General features: G+C 42.8%; 1 protein-coding gene across 5 annotated transcripts in view; it reads left to right on the top strand.

Moving 5' to 3' along the window:
• Positions 1-16,406, top strand: part of TP53INP2 (tumor protein p53 inducible nuclear protein 2) — a 36,641-nt gene extending 20,235 nt beyond the window's left edge. For 2 of the 5 annotated variants that reach the window (XM_083745975.1, XM_083745976.1), the window contains exons 3-5: positions 7,193-7,538; positions 8,904-11,232; positions 11,373-16,406. In XM_083745975.1, coding sequence (XP_083602101.1) covers positions 7,193-7,538; positions 8,904-9,153 — 596 coding nt within the window. In that variant the 3' untranslated portion in view covers positions 9,154-11,232; positions 11,373-16,406. The remainder of the gene's footprint in view (positions 1-7,192; positions 7,539-8,903; positions 11,233-11,372) is intronic. The other 3 variants (XM_083745977.1, XM_083745978.1, XM_083745979.1) reach the window with 2 other exon arrangements.
• Positions 16,407-18,319: the final 1,913 nt, after the last annotated feature.

The raw sequence follows: 18,319 nt of genomic DNA, 5'->3' as shown, positions 1-18,319 counted from the left end.
AAGTGTCAAACTTCCAGACATGAAACCTGATTCTACATCTACAGCATACTAAGTGAAAGTTGATCCATTTGGGCAAATGAAGCACTGCCCCACCAACCCAGTGGCGGAGGAACCCTCTGGCACCCGGGGCGGGGCAGCCCGTATGGAGTGCGCATGTGCGGTATTCCATACAGACTGTGCATGTGTGGCATTTCATGTGTGCGCAGTCTGTACGGAATGCTGCACATGCACACTCCACATGGGCTGCCACTTGCATGGTGTCCATATGGGCTGCTGCACAAGCAACATCCCATACGGACACTGTGTGAGCGGCAGCAGTACGGATTGTGCATGCCCTCGGCTGCTCTACAGCTGGGGGGAGGCAGGTGCCATCTTGTGTGTCCCCCGAAGTGGCACTTGGGGCGGCCCACCCCTCTGCCCCCCTTCCTCTGCCCCTGCACCAACCTCAGTCTGCCCTCTGACAGCCCCACCTGCCTAACTTCTTGCTTACAACCAGTCCAAGGGATAGCACTGCCTATATCTCCTTCTCCTTAGTCTCAAGTGTTGCCCTTGTAGAATTCAGTAGGAATGAGGATAGGGGGGAAAGTAGAATTATTTGGCGGTGCCTGTTATTGGCTCTGGCTCTCCCTAGTATTTCTCTCCCTGCTTTCTGCCCTTTCAGCCTTCTTCATGGGCTCCAGCTTTGTGTTACCAGCTTTTGAATCCACCTCTGTGGCTGTTCCTTTAAAACTGGATTGATCTGGAGCAGCTAGCAGGTGACCATGTTAACTTTAGCTGCTGGTTTTTGCATAGGTGTCATAGAAAACAGCTTTTTCTGAAAGCAATTCTTTCCAATACTTCTCTAGGAGAACTTTGTGCTTGCTTTTATTTTTAAAAAGATTGGCTTGATATTGTTGATAACTCACATGACATACCACTTTTAAAGAATCAGTGCTAATTCAAGGTCTCCTTCACCAAATCCAAAGAAGTTTATTCAAAACCTACACCCAAGTAAGTGTGTTTAAGGCTGCATCCTTCGCTTTGAAAGTCTTCGTGGCTGCCTAGCTGCTAGTTTCTCAGGCAAGTGAAAGCTCCTCCATCTTAGTCACTGATTTTTGCCTTTGCCATTTTGCTGAGCGGAAGTCAGATGACTCAGCACCCAGTGGCAACCAATCTATGACCCTTTTTGCTTGCAAATTTAGCAGAAAGAACCCAAGTAAACAATGCTCTGCGTCGCACAGATCCACCCTTTTCTGTTCCTGCTGACAATCCATTGCCATGTGGGGGGAAAAACATCCACCAGGCTCATGCTTGTGTTACAGATATTTTTAGATAGCCTAAGAGGGAGCTAAGAATAAAGCTACCTATCAGTTGGAAAGCAAGCCCTGTTTGTTATGTCCTCAAAATGCTTTTTGCCTGGCGTTTGGAGATTGCCTGAGGGTCCCTGCAGACTGAGGTGTTTTGTTTTGTTTTACAGGTGTACTTTCAACATGTCATTGACACAATAATAGTACATTAGTGGTGGATTGACTTGACTATCCACACATCGCTTTGATTTACCAGTTCTGTGATGTTTACCCCAGTGTTTTCCTGCATTATAGCCAAATGAAAGGGCGCTCTTGTGTAACAAAAGTGAGACAAAAAATCCCAGGGATTAAACCTGGCAGGTGCTCTCCCACTGAGCTATGGTCAGCCCTCAATGTGTGAATGTTGAGTTAAGGGGCAGGAAGAGCATTTCTCTTCTCCTAGTTCACTGCACAGTAATAATGAACATGTGGGCATAATCTGACTGTATTCAGTTAGGATTACTCTCTGAGTGGGTTTAACATTCTATCCTTGATAATCTGAAAAGGCCTCGCTCCTTTCTCAAAGCTTTACAGTGATCAGAAACTCAGCTTCTGTTTTTGCTCATCCCACTCCCTCTCTCAGCTTCCACAGCGCAGACTAATAACAAAACAAGGCTGTCCCAAGACATTTGCTCCACACCAAGAAAAACACAATTACCTTGGAAAACCACATCTAGCAATACTGCCGGGCAACAGATGCCGCAACACTGATTTCAGCTTCACTTCCTGTCCTCACCTTTACTGTATGCAGTGCAACTTGTTGCACACAGAGAGGGAACAAAAGAGGCTGGCCGTATTGGAGTGAGAAATACATCTGGTGTATTCATTCGTTGCATGCTTTGGAATACAAAGGTGCCTAGTGCAGAGAAGGAAGGCCTGGCTAGGAAACTGAGATGTGGCACACAGGAGAAGGTGGAGAAACAGAGAAAGCTAGCCATGATGCCTGGGGTTGATGGGAGTTGGAGTCCCAGCTACATCTGAAGTACCTTAGGTTTCCTTTATCTGATCTAGAGCCATAGGAGCCAACTCCTAGGCAGGCCCCCACAAAGTTGATGGGCATTCACATTCAAACAAGGTGTGTGCACTGCATCATGTGATTGAATATGTCAGACGGGGCTTACCTGGGCCCCCCACAATATTTTATTCAAGTTGATACCCCTGTCTAAAGCACAGCTTAATTTGAACCAGGGTTTGGCCAAGGACCTATTTCTAAAACCTGGCCTCTGGGAGGAGAAGCAACATGTTGTCATTGCCTTATAACACAAGGTAATGACAGTCAGTCTGTGCACATCAGGGATTAGGAGAGAGAGAGAGAAAAATTCTGAGGTAGAGGATGTAGCTTCTAGCCTTGACTGATATTCCGCACTTCTATAAAATAGAAGAAAGGAATTGGGCTGGGCCTGCCATTAGACATAGCGAAGGGGACACCTCAGGCAGTAGATGCTTGGGTGGTGGTTAGAGGGCAGAGCTTTGTGTGCCACTCCATGCAGCCCGCCCCTAACTAGTCTGTTGCTCTCAGGTGCGGTGAGGGATGCTGTCCCATTGCCAGAGTCTTGATGCCAAAATCAGAGCCTTAATTCAAGATCTCTTTGAGCACTTAACCATGGGTGCCATTTTCTCCAACTTCTTAACTGCTATGCTGTACAGTGGTACCTTGGGTTACAGATGCTTCAGGTTACAGACGCTTCAAGTTACAGACTCTCCTAACCCAGAAATAGTACCTCGGGTTAAGAACTTTGCTTCAGGATGAGAACAGAAATTGCGCCGTCGCGGCACGGCAGCAGCAGGAGGCCCCATTAGCTAAAGTGGTACCTCAGGTTCAGAACAGTTTCAGGTTAAAAACAAACCTCCAGAATGAATTAAGTTCTTAACCCGAGGTACCACTGTATTATTCCAATAAGCCCATGTTGTTGACAATGATGTTGTTAGCAAAAGATGGCATGATGAGCAGGATTAGTGAGACTGATGGGCACATCAGGAAAATGCTTGAAGGAAAACAGTTTCCTTAATGTATCTAGGTTAGAGGCACATTTTGAAACTTTTAACACAACAACCCCACTCTTTTCTTTTTCCCTTTGTTTCGAAAATCTAAAAATACTTCAGTTCAAGGGATGGGGGACCTGTGGTCCACCAGATGCTGTTAGGCTCCAGCTCCTGTCAGTCCCAGGCAGTGCAGTAAATGGTTAGGGATAATGGGAGTTGTAGTCCAGCAACATCTAAAAGGCTGCAGATTCTCCACTCCTGCTTTAATAACACTTAGCATGCTTGTTGGTATTTTGATCTGTGTGTTCATTCAGCTACAGACCCTGCCAAGAAGCGATGCTGTTTACATTTTCTTTTCTTTTTTAAGATCCTGCATTCCTCCTGTCAGTCAGGGCTAATTATTGCCACCTTCTTCCTGGTACTGGAATTGCACAAGCCCTAACCAAGGCCCCAGTGAACCTTTCACTGAATTATATCTTTGGTGATGAGCTAATACTGCCTAGATTGAGTAACATCCTATGAGACACAGGGCCAGTTAGCTGGACCAATGAGATGCAGCCGTGTTGCCAAATGTTTGAGAATTCTTGCACATATGCATGAATAAGGGGCATCCATAAGAGGAATGAGACACTTTGCATTCTCATACTGAAATATACAAAATTTTCTCACAACAAGCTACCCCCAACTTGGCAACACTGCAAAACTGTGTGTGTGTGCACGCGCATGCACGTGTGCAAGGGTTTTAAAAACTATTAAAACTATTTTCCCCCATGATTAGTCCTCAATTAACCTTCAACAATGGATCTCCCAAGTAACCTTTAACTTTAAAGTAGCTGCTTGGGAGCTCTGATTTTGATCAGAGGAGTTGCTCTGTTAATTGACCTCTCTAGAGGGCCAAATAGAAGCTGGATAGAGGGACATTGTGTTTTTCTCCTAGCAGAGCTAATAGCAGCTTGGGGGCGATTTAGAACAGGGAAACTGCACAGGGAAAAGGGTTAAACACATGTTCCTCCAGTGCAACTGCTAATCTAAACTGGATGGACCTACAACATTGTTCAAGTAGCACCCTCACCCCCCCCCCAAAAAAAAGTTTGGACATCCACTCACAGATCTGCCATATGATGTCATTTTGGCTCTCTAACCCATTTTGCAGCCCTCAGGCAGTACCTCCCCACATATCTAATAATAGTGCCAGATCCAGTGTCAGAGGGCATGATACCCAGTGTGGGGAGGCTAACTCAGGTCTGTCACAAACACTTTGCAGGCATGCCTTTTGACATTTTGGTCATATTTTGTGAGATGACCTAGGATAGCCAGAGTAACTCACACTGGCAGAAAGAAAGAAAGAAAGAAAGAAAGAAAGAAAGAAAGAAAGAAAGAAAGAAAGAAAGGTCACAGTGCACCAGGAGCTTGTATACAGAAGTCACATCTACCAATACATTCAAAAGACTTTATCAGTCATGGCTCCCACCCCCCAAATAATAATAATTCATGGGAGTCTTAGTTTGTTAAAGGTGTCAAGATTTATTAGGAGATAATTCAAATAACTACATTTCCCAGCACCCTTAACAAACTGGAGCTCCCAGGATTTTTTAAGAGGATGCCTGTTAAACTGACATAAGAGTGCTTTAAATGTATGGTATGGTTGTGACCTAAGGCCCACTAAAATGAATGTTATTTGCATATTTTGCCATATTTTGAAGAGCAAAAAAGAGGACACATTTGCCGGCTTCTACTTTTAACTATGGATCGCTGTGACTCTCATTTTACATACCCATGAAAAAGAGGACGTGTCCTGGAAAAAGAGAACATATGGCAACCTTAATTTGCACAGGAGCACACATTAATCTTTGTATGTGATACACATTATCATCAATGTAAACTTTGCTGGATAATGTAAGTTAACACATGGGTCCCTGCTTGGTTTATGTTTCAAGCAGAGGAGGCAATAGAGAAAGGTAGAGGCAAGAGTAACAGGAGATGAATATGTGCAAATATGTTTCTGTGTGCTGATACAGGTTGCATGAATGCAGCGCTTGTGCGAAGGAAATGCCCCACCTTTCCCCCCTGCATGCCCTGCGAAGCATCTCCTAAGGATCAGGGTACCCCCAGCGAAGGCCTGGGGTGTGGAGTAGGGGATTATAGTCTGCATGGGAGAATCAGGTGCTGGTAGCTTGTGCTTACTGCTCTCCCAACTTGATGGACCTTCATGGTATTCTATTGCTCATCACTGGTCTATGAGCTTCTCCGTAGCTATTTTTTAAAGCCAGTTTCCCGTAAGCTAGTGGGAAGTTGCAGAACATGTTCTCCACATTCTCTGAAGGTTGTGCATTTGCAGAACAGGTTACAACAGTGTCCGAGTTACAACATCCAAAGTGTGACGCTGCTGCTGTCTTCTTGACTAGGCTGCTGCTTCATATTACAGCCCCTAGTGGTTAGCCCGTTGCCAAGTTTCCTGAGTATGCCAATGTCCCCTTAATTATGACAGCAGGAAGCAATGATTTGTTGTGCCCCTCATGAACTAGTGAGTTCTCTCCATAGTGATTGGCAGTTGCTCTACATTCCAACTCTACAGATTTTGGTACCCAGACCTGCTTTGCTTTTCCTCCTTTACCTGGAGGTTAGAGATATGTTTTTCTCGCTTTCCCATAATATGAGAACCCAGGGTTGTCCAACGAAGCAGAAAGTTGGAAGATTTAGGATAGACAAAAGGAAGTCCTGGTGGATAATTGTGCTCACTCAAGTGGGTAATATTGGTGTTAAAATTGTGTGTGTGTGTGTGTTTGTGTGTGTGTATGTCAGTGGGACTTAGTGGAACATCACTGTGTGTAGGGTTGTTGTCTTAATGTCAAATGGAGCATTTCTGTTTTCCCTCTGCCCAGTCACTGTGTCTGGATTTGGATCTCTTGGGATAGATTGGAAAGGGAGATGAACTGGTGAGGTCTCTTTCTTCTATCCTTCTCCACTAGGGATGCCATCTGTTCCAGCCTGCCTGTTTCTTGTACCTTATTTATTGTTTTGCCATCCATTTCATTCTTCTGTTACTTCTTTTCTTTCTTCTTTTGAACCAGTAATTCCTTTTAAATATGCATACATTTAAATATATTAGCACATGTGGGTATGATATGTCTGGTTTTCACCATCTTGGGGGAGAGCTAGGCTACTCTTACTATTTGGCAACGCTCTTTGTACCTCCACGTTCCTCTGGCGCTTTGATAACCCACCGTTGGAGGACTTCCTTGCTTTGCTTGTGGGTCGTCACTCTTGTTGATTCCCCTCCTTCAACCAGCATGGCGGCTCACACTTTTGCAAGGCTGGACTGTGTGTACAAGCAACCCCAGGCGTCTCTTGGGGGCCGCCATGTTTTTAGGGGCATTGACGGAGCAACAGACACTCTGAGAGGAGCACTTCCAGGTTCCCTGCCATTGTTGCAAAGGATGCTGGGAAACTAATCTCAGATGGGGTGCAGCTGCAGTTGCAAGTGCTGCTGGGGCTCACCGCTTGGGTGGCAAGGCGCAGCTACCTGGGGTGGCAAAACATCTTGAGCCAGCCCTGACTCCTCAGGGAAGGTTTTGGGATGAATTACAAAAATGCATTTGGGGTGTCATTTGTACTAATAATGCCCCCTTTCTCTTCTCCCTCCCTCACCCCTTCCTTCCCACCCATTGTATATTGAATGTGTGTGCCACCTCTCCCCTCTTAATCCTCTCCCCACCCCTGCACTGCCTTGCACAACCCTTGCATGGCTTTGAACAACGGTAACTACCTTTTTTTTTTTGCTTTGGTTTTGAATTTTTTATTATTATTATTTTTGCTGCCGTTGCTCTTGTTCTGGCTGTCCTCCCGTTTTTGTGTGGGTGGTGACTCTTGTTGTCTCTCATTAGATAGTTACGCTTCGGCCTCCAGTAAGGAGCGGCGGGTAGGTGAGAAGGATTCTGTTTGTGCTTCTCGTTGCCGCCGTGGGTCCCCTCCACCTACCACGTCTTCGCCCCACTCCCTCAGTGACTGTGTCAGCAGGTCCATGCCCTCTCAGCCTGACCCCTGCTTGATGGACGAGAGTTGGTTTGTTACCCCTCCCCCCTGTTTTACTGCAGAAGGTCCTGACCCCGTCAGCATGGAGAGCAACCCCATGGAGGACCTTTTGATTGAACATCCCAGTATGTCCGTCTATGTCACCAGCAGCAGCATCATTGTGGAAAGGGAGAATCCTGAGGAGCACATCCCTGAAGGGTAAGCTTAGATCTTTCAGGGAAATGGGCCAAGACATTGGCTACTAAGAACAACCTCACCCACTATCAGATTTCATTACCATAATAATAATAAAAAATAATTTAGGCAAATGAGTCTTGACTAACGATCTGGGATCATTCTAAAATTAATTCATTAACTGTTGAAGAGCATATACAAATAGTGTCCAAAGTGACAATTGCCACAATGTTTAGAAATACAGATGTCCATGAAATTAAGTATTGTGTGGGTGGTGCTGTGGTCTAAACCATTGAGCCTTTTTGGGCTTGCTGATCAGAAGGTTGCTGGTTCGAATCCGCGTGACGGGGTGAGCTCCTGTTGCTCTGTCGGAGCTTCTGCCAGCCAAGCAGTTCAAAAGCATACCAGTGCAAGTAGATAAATAGGTACTGCTGTGGCGGGAAGGTAAACGGCGTTTCTGTGCGCACTGGCTTCTGTCACAGTGTCCCGTTGTGCCAGAAGCAGTTTAGTCATCCTGGCCACATGACCCGGAAAGTTGTCTGTGGACAAATGCCGGCTCCCTCGGCCTGAAAGCAAGATGAGTGCTGCACCCCATGGTCACCTTTGACTGGACTTAACCATCCAGGGGTCCTTTACCTTTACCTTTTTTTACTTGTGTGGAAAAAAATAGTGTCCCCCCCTGCTCATAATACTATGTGAGAGAGGGGGTTATTGGTTTTTTGTTTTATTATGTATTTTGTGTTCTTATTCTGCATTTTTCTAGTGTAAACTGCCCTGGTATGAAGGGTGGTATACAAATTTAATAAATAAGAATAACTCAGGAACATCCACTGAAGCAGAATGTTGATGAGTTCTGTACTTGTGCCTTTTCTACTTCCTCCATCATTGAACATGATAACTTCATTTTAAAAGAATTGGGTGTGTTATTCTTGCATCTGACTGTTTTGATGTTGTAAATGCAAATGCATTCAAATATAGCTGATTTCCTACACACACTTTTTTTATTATTTAAGCGACTAAGGTGTAGAAATAGTCCTGAGACCTGGAGGATGGCAGTGAAGCTCAAATGTTCCCACCATGTATACAGTGTAATGTGTAACATATTCAAATGCACAGACAGTTCATTCCATCCCTATCCCTGCAGAGAGGAGGGAGATCGCATGAGTTGTCTCTGCATACAACTGGTTCCATGTTTTGTGGTAGGCGCATTGGGAGGGCAAAACTATTTCTGCTTCCCCGCCACACTTATGAGTGGACTGCTTTCGGTAGCTTTGATGAAGAAGGCCTTTTGCAACTTTAGGGGAAGTCTCTTTTATGTCCTCTCAAGTAGGCCTAATCCTGCCAAGAGCCTTGAACCACCCTGAGTCTTGTGTACTTTTGTTTCTGCAGTGAGGTACCTGAACGCCGTTTGCAGCGTCATGCCCCTCACCACTCCACCTCTCTTGCCACCAAGGCCGCCATCTTGGAGAAGGTCAACCAAGTGCGTCGGATTCAGAGGGCAAAGCAGCTGTCGGAGAAGCACAAGTTCAGTCAGAAAGTCATGCAGCGGCAGAACCGCACCAGAGAGTGCCGCCCGCGACGGGCCAAACACCAAGGCAGCTTTGTCTACCAGCCATGCCAGCGCCAATACAACTACTAAGCTACTTCAGGAAGTCTACACTGTGGGGCATTATCCTTTTAACTTTCAGCTTCACCAGTTCCTCACAATGCTTTCTTCAGCCAAGAGGGTCATCTTCGTCCATTTTCTGAAATAAACCCACTCCCCTCACCCCTTTGAGAAAACCTCCTACATTCTTCCTGAACTGGCAACGTTCAATAGTTGTTCTTTTGTGGGCTTTTCATGGGCTTTATATCTCCACCCCACACCCCTTTTTCAGCAAGAAATACATTTTCTGATCTACAGCTTCATTTTCTTTTTGGGTTTAATCTTCCCCATTCCCATCCCTCCATCCACGAGCGTGGATTTTGATTTGGATCTGAAGGTGAGAGAAACCCAACATGACCCAGTAAAATGTCCCAGTAATTAGGCTGCAGGTCTATTTTGAAACTCCAATGTGGGTTGTTGTTGTTTTTAAAGAAGTGTTGGAGAAATAGGCATGCCTCTTAGTTACCAAGAAAGGCCATTTATCTCTGGTTATATTCTTGATCACCAAGCGGCATGAAATCACACACTGGTTATTGTAGAAATGACCAGTGTTAGACTAATTGGTGCTTCCAGTGAATATATCACATTTCAATTTCTTTCCAGTGAGTTACATACATAGTAGGGCCAAATGGCCTTGTCATTTCCTTTGGTCCCTTGTTGTTGCACTAGGGAGCCTATGACATCAGTGCCTTTCTTTATGACATCACACTCTCTACAGTGTGGTGTCACAAATTGAGATACCAGGTTCATGTGCAAACTGGAACACAAAAATAACAAATAAACCAAACAAGTCCCAATGGAACTACTTAAAACTATATCTTATGACAGATGTCTTTCCTTTAAAAATACACAAATTGCATATTTGTTCCTTTCACTGGGCTGATGTAGTGGCTAGTCATGAGGCATTCTGGCATATCCTTAATTTTACTGGGGCTGTAAGACCCATGAAAATCTATGGGAGTTTTGCCATTGACTTCAAATAGAAGATGGATTGTGTCTGAATCTTCAGTTCAGTAGTGTCATGTGATGTGAAATGGACCCTTTGAAAGTTCATTTTGAGCAGCTGTAACTGCCAGCAGTGGTTTGTGGGTGCTGCAGAGGTTCACAGATATTGAAAGGTCAAGCTTGTATTAACGTTGTTTTTAATCACACATGGCCTTTTTGAAATGCAGTGGGCTCTTCCTCCCTCTGATTACTTGCATAAAAGCTATCCTAGTTTTTCTTGCAATATCATTCATGGCCCCATAACTTCATGAGCAAGTGTTTAAACCCATGTGTACAGATCACAGTTGGATGTGGTACGTTTTAGAAGGACATCCGTATGTGTATAAGTGTAAAATAACCTCTAAAAAGGAAAAAAACCAACACATTTTAAAATCCCAAATTTGCATCTTTACCCCATGCATTTTATCCTGAGGCTGATCATGGCAAACTTCCTCTAATGAAAATATTTCCTTGTCCTAATGAAGGAAATTATTAAAAGTAATCTGAATAAAATAAAAACAGATGTTTGACAGAGACTCTTGTTCTGAGGACTTTTATCAGGTTGAGTTCTAAGGGCACCAACCAGATAAGTCCGTGACAATTGCTTTCAATGGGAAACAGATATGTAAATAGTCGCATTTCTTCCATTGATTTCAGTGGGATGGCAGGATCATGCCTTAATATTATGTTTAGTGGGGAAACATCATTTTTCGATCCTTGCCAACAGCAGAGCACTTCATATTCATTCATGTTATCTTATTCTGGTGTTGATGTTAATTCCAAGGACCTCAGCAAAGAAAGGGGCTTACACATAATTTTAGAGGTAATAAAGTATGTTGGAGGAAGTAATGAAGGATGTTAGATAAGAGATTGAATGAGGCTGGAGGGATGAAGTAAGTAGGTCAAAGATAGAAGGTAAAATAAAGTGTCCTATGCACACTTTCTCGAGAGTAAGCACCGCTGAATTCAGTGGATACATAGGTTCAGGCTGCGTGTCAGTGAAGAAGGTATCTGAAGTTGTTGACCAGGTGTAAGCCAAAGACATGTAGGTCTGGACCCTGGAGAGTAGAATGAATACCCTCTAGAGCAGTGTTTCCCAACCTTGTGCCTCCAGATGTTTTTGGCCTACAACTCCCATCATCCCTGACCACTGGTCTTGCTAGCTAGGGATGATGGGAGTTGTAGGCCAAAAACATCTGGAGGCACAAGGTTGGGAAACACTGCTCTAGAGAACAGCATGAGTACCCACACTTTGAAGAAAGTCTTTTACAATCTAGAGCACCCAATAAACATAGATTATGAGAACAAATAGCTTTGATTCGGTAGTCAGATGCATGGAGGAGGTCTCCTCTGATCAAGACCATTTCAGGAATAACTGGGTTTCACTCTAATTATTTTAGACAAGCATTGTCCTGTTAAAAACAATCCCATATGAAATGCCTGCAACAAAACTGTAATTTTAAAAACATTTGTACTGTATTCTTATTCATTTCCCCACCCACCCCTTCTATCAAGTTAATCACAGTGTTCACATCCTGATTATGGTCACAATGACCATTGATTCTTAAACACTTGCTCAGTCTGGTTGAGATCTGCAATTTTTTTGTCATATTTAATCTGCACTGACCTTAGGAATTTCCTATATAAAACCTCATGATGATCATTTGGTACTGTCTATATATACATTTTAAAAAATAAGCTTGATACATGTTTAGAATAAGAAAGCAAATTATGTACTGAAACTCAGCTGAAAGGAGAAAAAGGTAGCATTTCAGTGCTGTGGTTTTATAGGGTTGCCATAAAGTTGTTGAGCAACCCTAGGTTTTAGAACCACCCAACCCTTATACTGTATAATATCACATTCTGCATGTGTTTCAAAAGTGGTTTACCATGTGAAATTTGGAGAAGGGGGCTGCTATTGAAGAAATATAAGCCTAAAGCCTCTTGGCTAAGGGAATCAGCTGTGTGGTCCTGGGGGTCCTGGGGCTGTGTTTCTAAAGGCAATAGCTTTATATTCACATGACACAACTGAATGGAAGATTTCCATCTGAGGTCAAATCAGACTAAAATTGTCTTCCACCTACCCAATACTGGCACTATACCTTGGCAGAACAGCATAGCAGAAATCCAGCTTTGTCAGCCATGTCAATGTTGGGAAAGTTGCCCCTATTGAATGTCTGCCTGTTCCACTGCTGAGCAAAAAAAGGTCACCCTAAATGTTTCTCCAAAATTTAAACTACTCATCCAAACAGATGTTGGAAACTTACATTTACTATACATTTGACCTGCTGGCGAAGAAGGTAAATAAAGACCAGATCTCAACCTAAAATGTTGACTTCTTCCTGTTCTTCTGCCATTCCCACCTGTATTTGCCTATTTGCTGTCTTCATGACTCTTGAATAGCTGGTGTTCATCACCTTGTCCTTATGAAATTGGTGGCAAAACCCCCATATAGGATCAGCCTTTGTGCCTTTTAACTGCTGCTGAAGAGGCATCAGTTTCAGCCAGTTATTGGTACAGAGGACTTGGCAAGCACCTTAACAAGGTCAGAACCTCAAAACTTGGTTGCTGGCATCCCTTGTCACCAGCTGCATGTTACCTCCAGGAGTAGCAGTTGAGAAAGACATGCCAAAATCCTGGTTCTTCATTTCTGAAGATAACACTAGACAGTTGCCCAAATTTCGTTTTATGTGTGAGTGCTAACACTTCTGTAGAAAGCCATGGGGCCGACCTATCAGATAGAGAATGTCAAAGCTAATTGATTTAATTTTAGTTCTGGGGCAAATGCACTTGACCTGGAACGGAAAGCAGAGCAATTCAATTTATGACTGATTCTTCCACTTCTTCTTTAACTTACCAGGAAGGCGATAGAGCTGGCAGGCCTGAGCGTGAGTCCTATGTACCTGTATGGTGGTGGCCACAGATTATGTTGGTTTCATTTGTGTCTGATTAAAATAGGGAGATTAACACTTTCTCTAATCTTGTGAAGTGTTTACATCTTTTTGCCTCTGTCATGTCACATTAAATGCCTTTTACCACTATAGCAGCTCTTGAACAAATCAAGGTGGTTTATTTGAAGAGCTGAAACACATTGGGGGGGGCAGGGAGTGCAAATTCAATGAGTTTTGCATGTGGGAATTATCACACAAATGCCCAGATCCACTTTGAATCTGACAATTCAAAGATATTGAAAGCTGCATCTTGAATGTGATAATTTAATATGGAACATTAGGAGTTAATTTTGGGGTGGATTTCATATGTTGATGAGTCTATATAGCTTAATATTCAAATTTTGGAAATAAGACTTTTGACATCCCCCTCCCCACCCTAAAAAATCAAAAATATTGAATATCTCTGCTTTTTAAATGTCATTTATGAGAAAGAGATTGATGTTAGCGATTTTAGTTTTGATTCACTGGGTACTCTTTATTTTCATTGCTGCAGAAATCAATTTTGGGAGGGGGCATCTCACCAGAATAGGGCCTTTGTCCCTTTAAGTCTGCAGCTCTACAGCCCTGTGACACACCATGATGTCTGGTTGTGATGGGGAAACTACACCTCAAAGCTCTGAAAGGGCTGGAAGACCCGATCCGTTTAAAATGTGGACATCACCTCTTACTAGTCTCACAAGCTGTAGGTGAAATCATTCCCACCATCTATGCTTCATTGTCAGTGAATCATGATTTACATGGTAATTGAACTTTTGCAAAGGAAGAGAGACTTCTGAAAACACCTGTATTCCAAACAGTGGCTTCAAAGAGTAGATGAGTTTGGAGCCTCTCCTTCCTTCTTTCCCCATGTCCTTAAGAATTCAAACTGTTTCATCTCTCTAAAGGAACATTAGAAAGTCCATTTTTCTAAGTAAAAACTGGATTAGGTCACTTATTTACCTTTGCCTCCAATGCCACTTTCTGTCCCCATCTCTGCAACATGTCCAAGAGGTTCTGACACCTTAACACAGAGATGTGGAACCAGTGTTGAACTGTGGCTCTCATAATCCCTGAACACTGGCTATGTTGGCTAGAGTTGATGGAACTTTGAGTCTTACAACATCTGGAGGGCCAGTTTCCTCATCCCTGCCTAAAACCAACACACTTAGAAAAAATTATATTGACTTCAAAGGGATATTCTTGCAGGTGTTCTCGGGGAAGGGGGGCAGTCCCAGTGTTAGATTCCTTCTAGAGATGTTGCCCTCCTATGGGGGTCAAAAATTATGGCAGTGTTTCACTCTGAGCAAAGGGGCCTGGCTTCTTACTTCGCACCCCATTAAAATTAGCATCGTATCTTTGAATACAACCTTAAACATGCTACAGTAGGTTGTGTGAATCCGTCCTCTGGTGATACCGTATAACTGGGTGACTTTATTATGTGAGCACTTGCACCTTTCGATTGTTTCTGCTGGTTTGGTGCCTTAGCAGTGCACACAAAGAAATGCAGTGGTTAACAGGAAAAAGAAGTATTGTACTGGCACAATTTTGCAGGTCTTCCCACCATTTTTCAATTATTCTTGAGCACTTGGCCTTCGAAAAGGCTCCTAGGGTAGTGGCATTCCTTTCACAATGAGTGTAAAATGATGATAATGATGATGATGATGATGATAAATACTTTAACAGCTCACAAGTTGTTGCCCTTTAATGATACTCCAAATCAGCTGCTTGAAGCAGCCGCCTCACTCTGCCTAATGGCAGTCACAGCCCTAACAAGTCCTTATCCCATAATATTATTGCTTCCACTCTGAAGACTATTGCGAGCTCAGCCTGAGCTCAAAATATGCCCTGTGTAGTTTATGTTGACCAGATTCGTGACACCATCCATGCCCCAGGCTTAGTTTAAAAAAATGCTGGAACAGGTTTTTAATGTTTTTAATATGCTGACAAGTGGAGCACTAGAGTTTCATCATGCTAAAGGCAAACGGGGCTATTGCATCATGTCCTGCCAGTGAGCTTCCCTGAGGGATTTTCCTGGCTAACATCAGAGACAGATCGGTGGGTTAGAAGGACTCTTGGTTTGATCCAGCAAGACAGTTCTTACAATGCAGGAGAAGCAAAAAAAAAAAAAAAAAAAAAAAAAAAGGCATTGTGAGGCAACAATGCTACCTAGAAAAATAAATAGCTTTGCTGAAGGGTGAATAAAGAGCTGGATGACATCACCTGTCACCCTTTCAAAACTTGATCAGTTTCATAACAAAAACCATTCAACCATGTTTTCTCCTTCGCATGCTGGCCATGATCCAACATCACTTCAAAGCTAAGGGGGTAATCTCTCAAAGGTGCAGAAATGTAACCAATTTCTTAAGCTCGTAGAACAGTACAAATTTTGGGAAGGAAAAAAGGTGCAATGGTTGAGTGTGCGATAGCTGAAAACAGAAATTCAAGCTATTTTCTCTCTCTCAGATCACCTGGATCTAGTTCCCATCTGTGAAATGGGAGCCTCATAGCCATGTTCTGAGAATAAAACAGAATCTAGTGTTCTTATGGTAAACACAAAAACCTCCTTACTGCAGAGCGAATTCCAAAGTCTAATGATAAAATGTTAACCTGCTCTTTGTCTACATCCTATAAACACTGTAATTTAAAACACCTGTATAATGTCTGCATTGTTTTTGCTGTCACTAGCAGTTCAGGAAAGCCATCTTAACATTCTCAACCTGGCAAGTCAGTGATCAGTCCCAAGAACGGTGTTCAAAAATACCAACTACATAGTGCTCTCCTGTGTTAAGCCGAAGGAAAGGTGCTTAAAATAATAACTTCTGTGAGTGTTTGTGTATGTGGGTATGCATTCACATTTGTAAATATGTTACAACAATGAGAGGATGCAAGCATTTTTTTAAAACTTCAACCATTTAAAAGTTGTGACTAGCTGTAATGCTCCTGAATGAATGGCTGGGAGAGTGTTGCAATGGCATTGTTTATGGGATAGGCCAGGGGCAGCCAATGTAGTGCTCTCCAGATGTTGCAGGATTGCAACTCCCATGATTCCTGTCCATTGGCCATACTGACTCCAGTTCATGGGAGTTGTGGGCCAAAACATCTGGAAAGCACTGTGTTGGCTTGGCTAGTCCTGGGATCAGTTGAGTTCTAACTTCTTTTTTATTTGTATAAGGAAAATTTACAGCATGGACTCAGGGACAAAACAAACAATGTTGTTACCTTAAAAACACATGTTTTAGAACTGTTTGATTTGGATGGGTATTTTGTCGTTGTATGTATGAGTCTGTTGATACAAATTTGCATGTCCTAAAGAAATTTACAAACTTGATAGAACTGCTGTTTTGTTTTTCTTAAAAAAGAAAGAAAGATATACCTTAGCATAATTTGTGAATCATACTCTGCAACTAGCTGCTGCCTTTTGGTCAAGGAAAAAGGACTCGGTTGCCACTGACTTGGCTGTATAACAGAATTAAAGCCAGTCTTTGGGATGTGACCGTTTTTAACAATGGCACAGCCGTATTGCGGTACTCCTGCACGGCACGGTGTGGATGACAAGTTGGAAAAGTGAGAGTGGCCATTTGTAACTCACTTCCTCTTTTAGACCTATTCTCTTGTAAATACTGTTACATACGTACAATTATATAATATAAATATATTTAAGCAATATTTTTGTCGAAGTCCCCAAGTGTTTTGAGGGGCACTGAGGAGGCAAAGTGAGCCAAGGCCTGTGCTCTGGAGAAAACCATGGCCAAGCCTATCACTGAGCTACAAACCATGAGGGAGCTCTTGCCCACCACTGGAAGTCAAAGGGAATGAGGTAGAATTTCACTGGCAGAGAATACTCTGGGATATTTGCAATAAATGGCATAGGAAAGGGACACCTCAACATTCATTTGATTTGTTTAGTAATAATGTAATTAGTCAGTTGCACTTAAAAGCAAAAAGAAAAGCAAGGAAGGCTAAAGCGCTCGATGGCAACCATACATCATGACAGAGATTTATTTTCCCAGTCACATTTAAATGAGTTTTGTTTTTGTGTACTGCTAGCAGCTGTAGACCCTTCCTGACTAAGGCAGTAAAGAAGAAACATACTAACTAGAAAATAAGTCTCATTTAACTGAGAGAAACTTGTTTCTGTTTGGAATGGATGGTCAAGGCCATCTCAAACATTAAAGGGGGAAAAACAGGCCTCCACAGTGTTTCATTGATGTCTTTGCTGTACAATTTCAGAGACATGAGTAAGCCCAATTTAAATAATAGGAAGAAAGGTTTAGTTTGAGATGCCAAACTACATATAATGGAAACCTCAGTTCTACTGCTGTTCTACATATAATGGAAACATCAGTTCTATTGACACAGTAAGCGGCCATCTTTACTGTGAGGATACACAGTAGGATAACTAAATTTAAATATGTGGTTTTGTTATATCCATACATCTTAATTTCAAAATATACAATTGGTGATGCCTTTTAATATTCCAATGGAGTTCAAAGTTCCTACCTCAGAAAACCTTTTCTGTATTGATTTGTTTGATGCAGAACACGTGAGTGTTGCAGAAGATTCTGGAACACATTCTAGGGCCCACAATGGATGCCAGAGAAGCCTGTTTGGCCAGTCAACCTATGCAAACTAAGAGTAAATTCTAGACTATATCCAATAATCCCCACCTGTAGTTATACATTGCAGAGAAAGTTTGGTAACCTTGTCACAGAGCTCATAAGAAGCCTTCTGAAAAGAGCAATCTTTATTTGACCATAATGTCACATAAACCATGACAACTGCTCTGTATGGTCATTTGTTTCATCCCCCACCCCTTTAGAAACAAAATCATGTTAATTTGCAGCCAGATGCACTAAATGGAAAAATGTAGTTTCCCCTTTCACTCTTATTTTCTGGCAGTTCCTAAATTCTTACAGAAGGGTGAATCTTACGTACTGCGGGCAGCCAGCCAATATCCAATTGCTGATTTCAGCACTGATTTGTAGGACACAAAAAAGCTAGAGCAGGTGGCTAGAGATGCCATTCTTTTGCTTACTTAAAGCTTAATACCCATTCATTTCAGGACAGATCCAAGAGAAGTGGATTGTGCTCATTTCAGCTCATGCATAGCTCAGGAGCAAATTGATAGAATACAAAGTAAAGCCAGAGCAATAAAACACACACACAGCCCTTTCCCATTTGCTGGAATAATTGGCTGGTTTTTGCTAGTGACATGATGCATGCTTCCATCTTGTTTTTCAGTCCTC

Source organism: Podarcis gaigeae, assembly GCF_964106915.1.
Source record: "Podarcis gaigeae genome assembly, chromosome: 6".
NCBI lineage: Eukaryota > Metazoa > Chordata > Lepidosauria > Squamata > Lacertidae > Podarcis > Podarcis gaigeae.
Note: the sequence above shows the minus strand (reverse complement) of the source record. Positions and strands in the feature narration are given on the sequence as shown.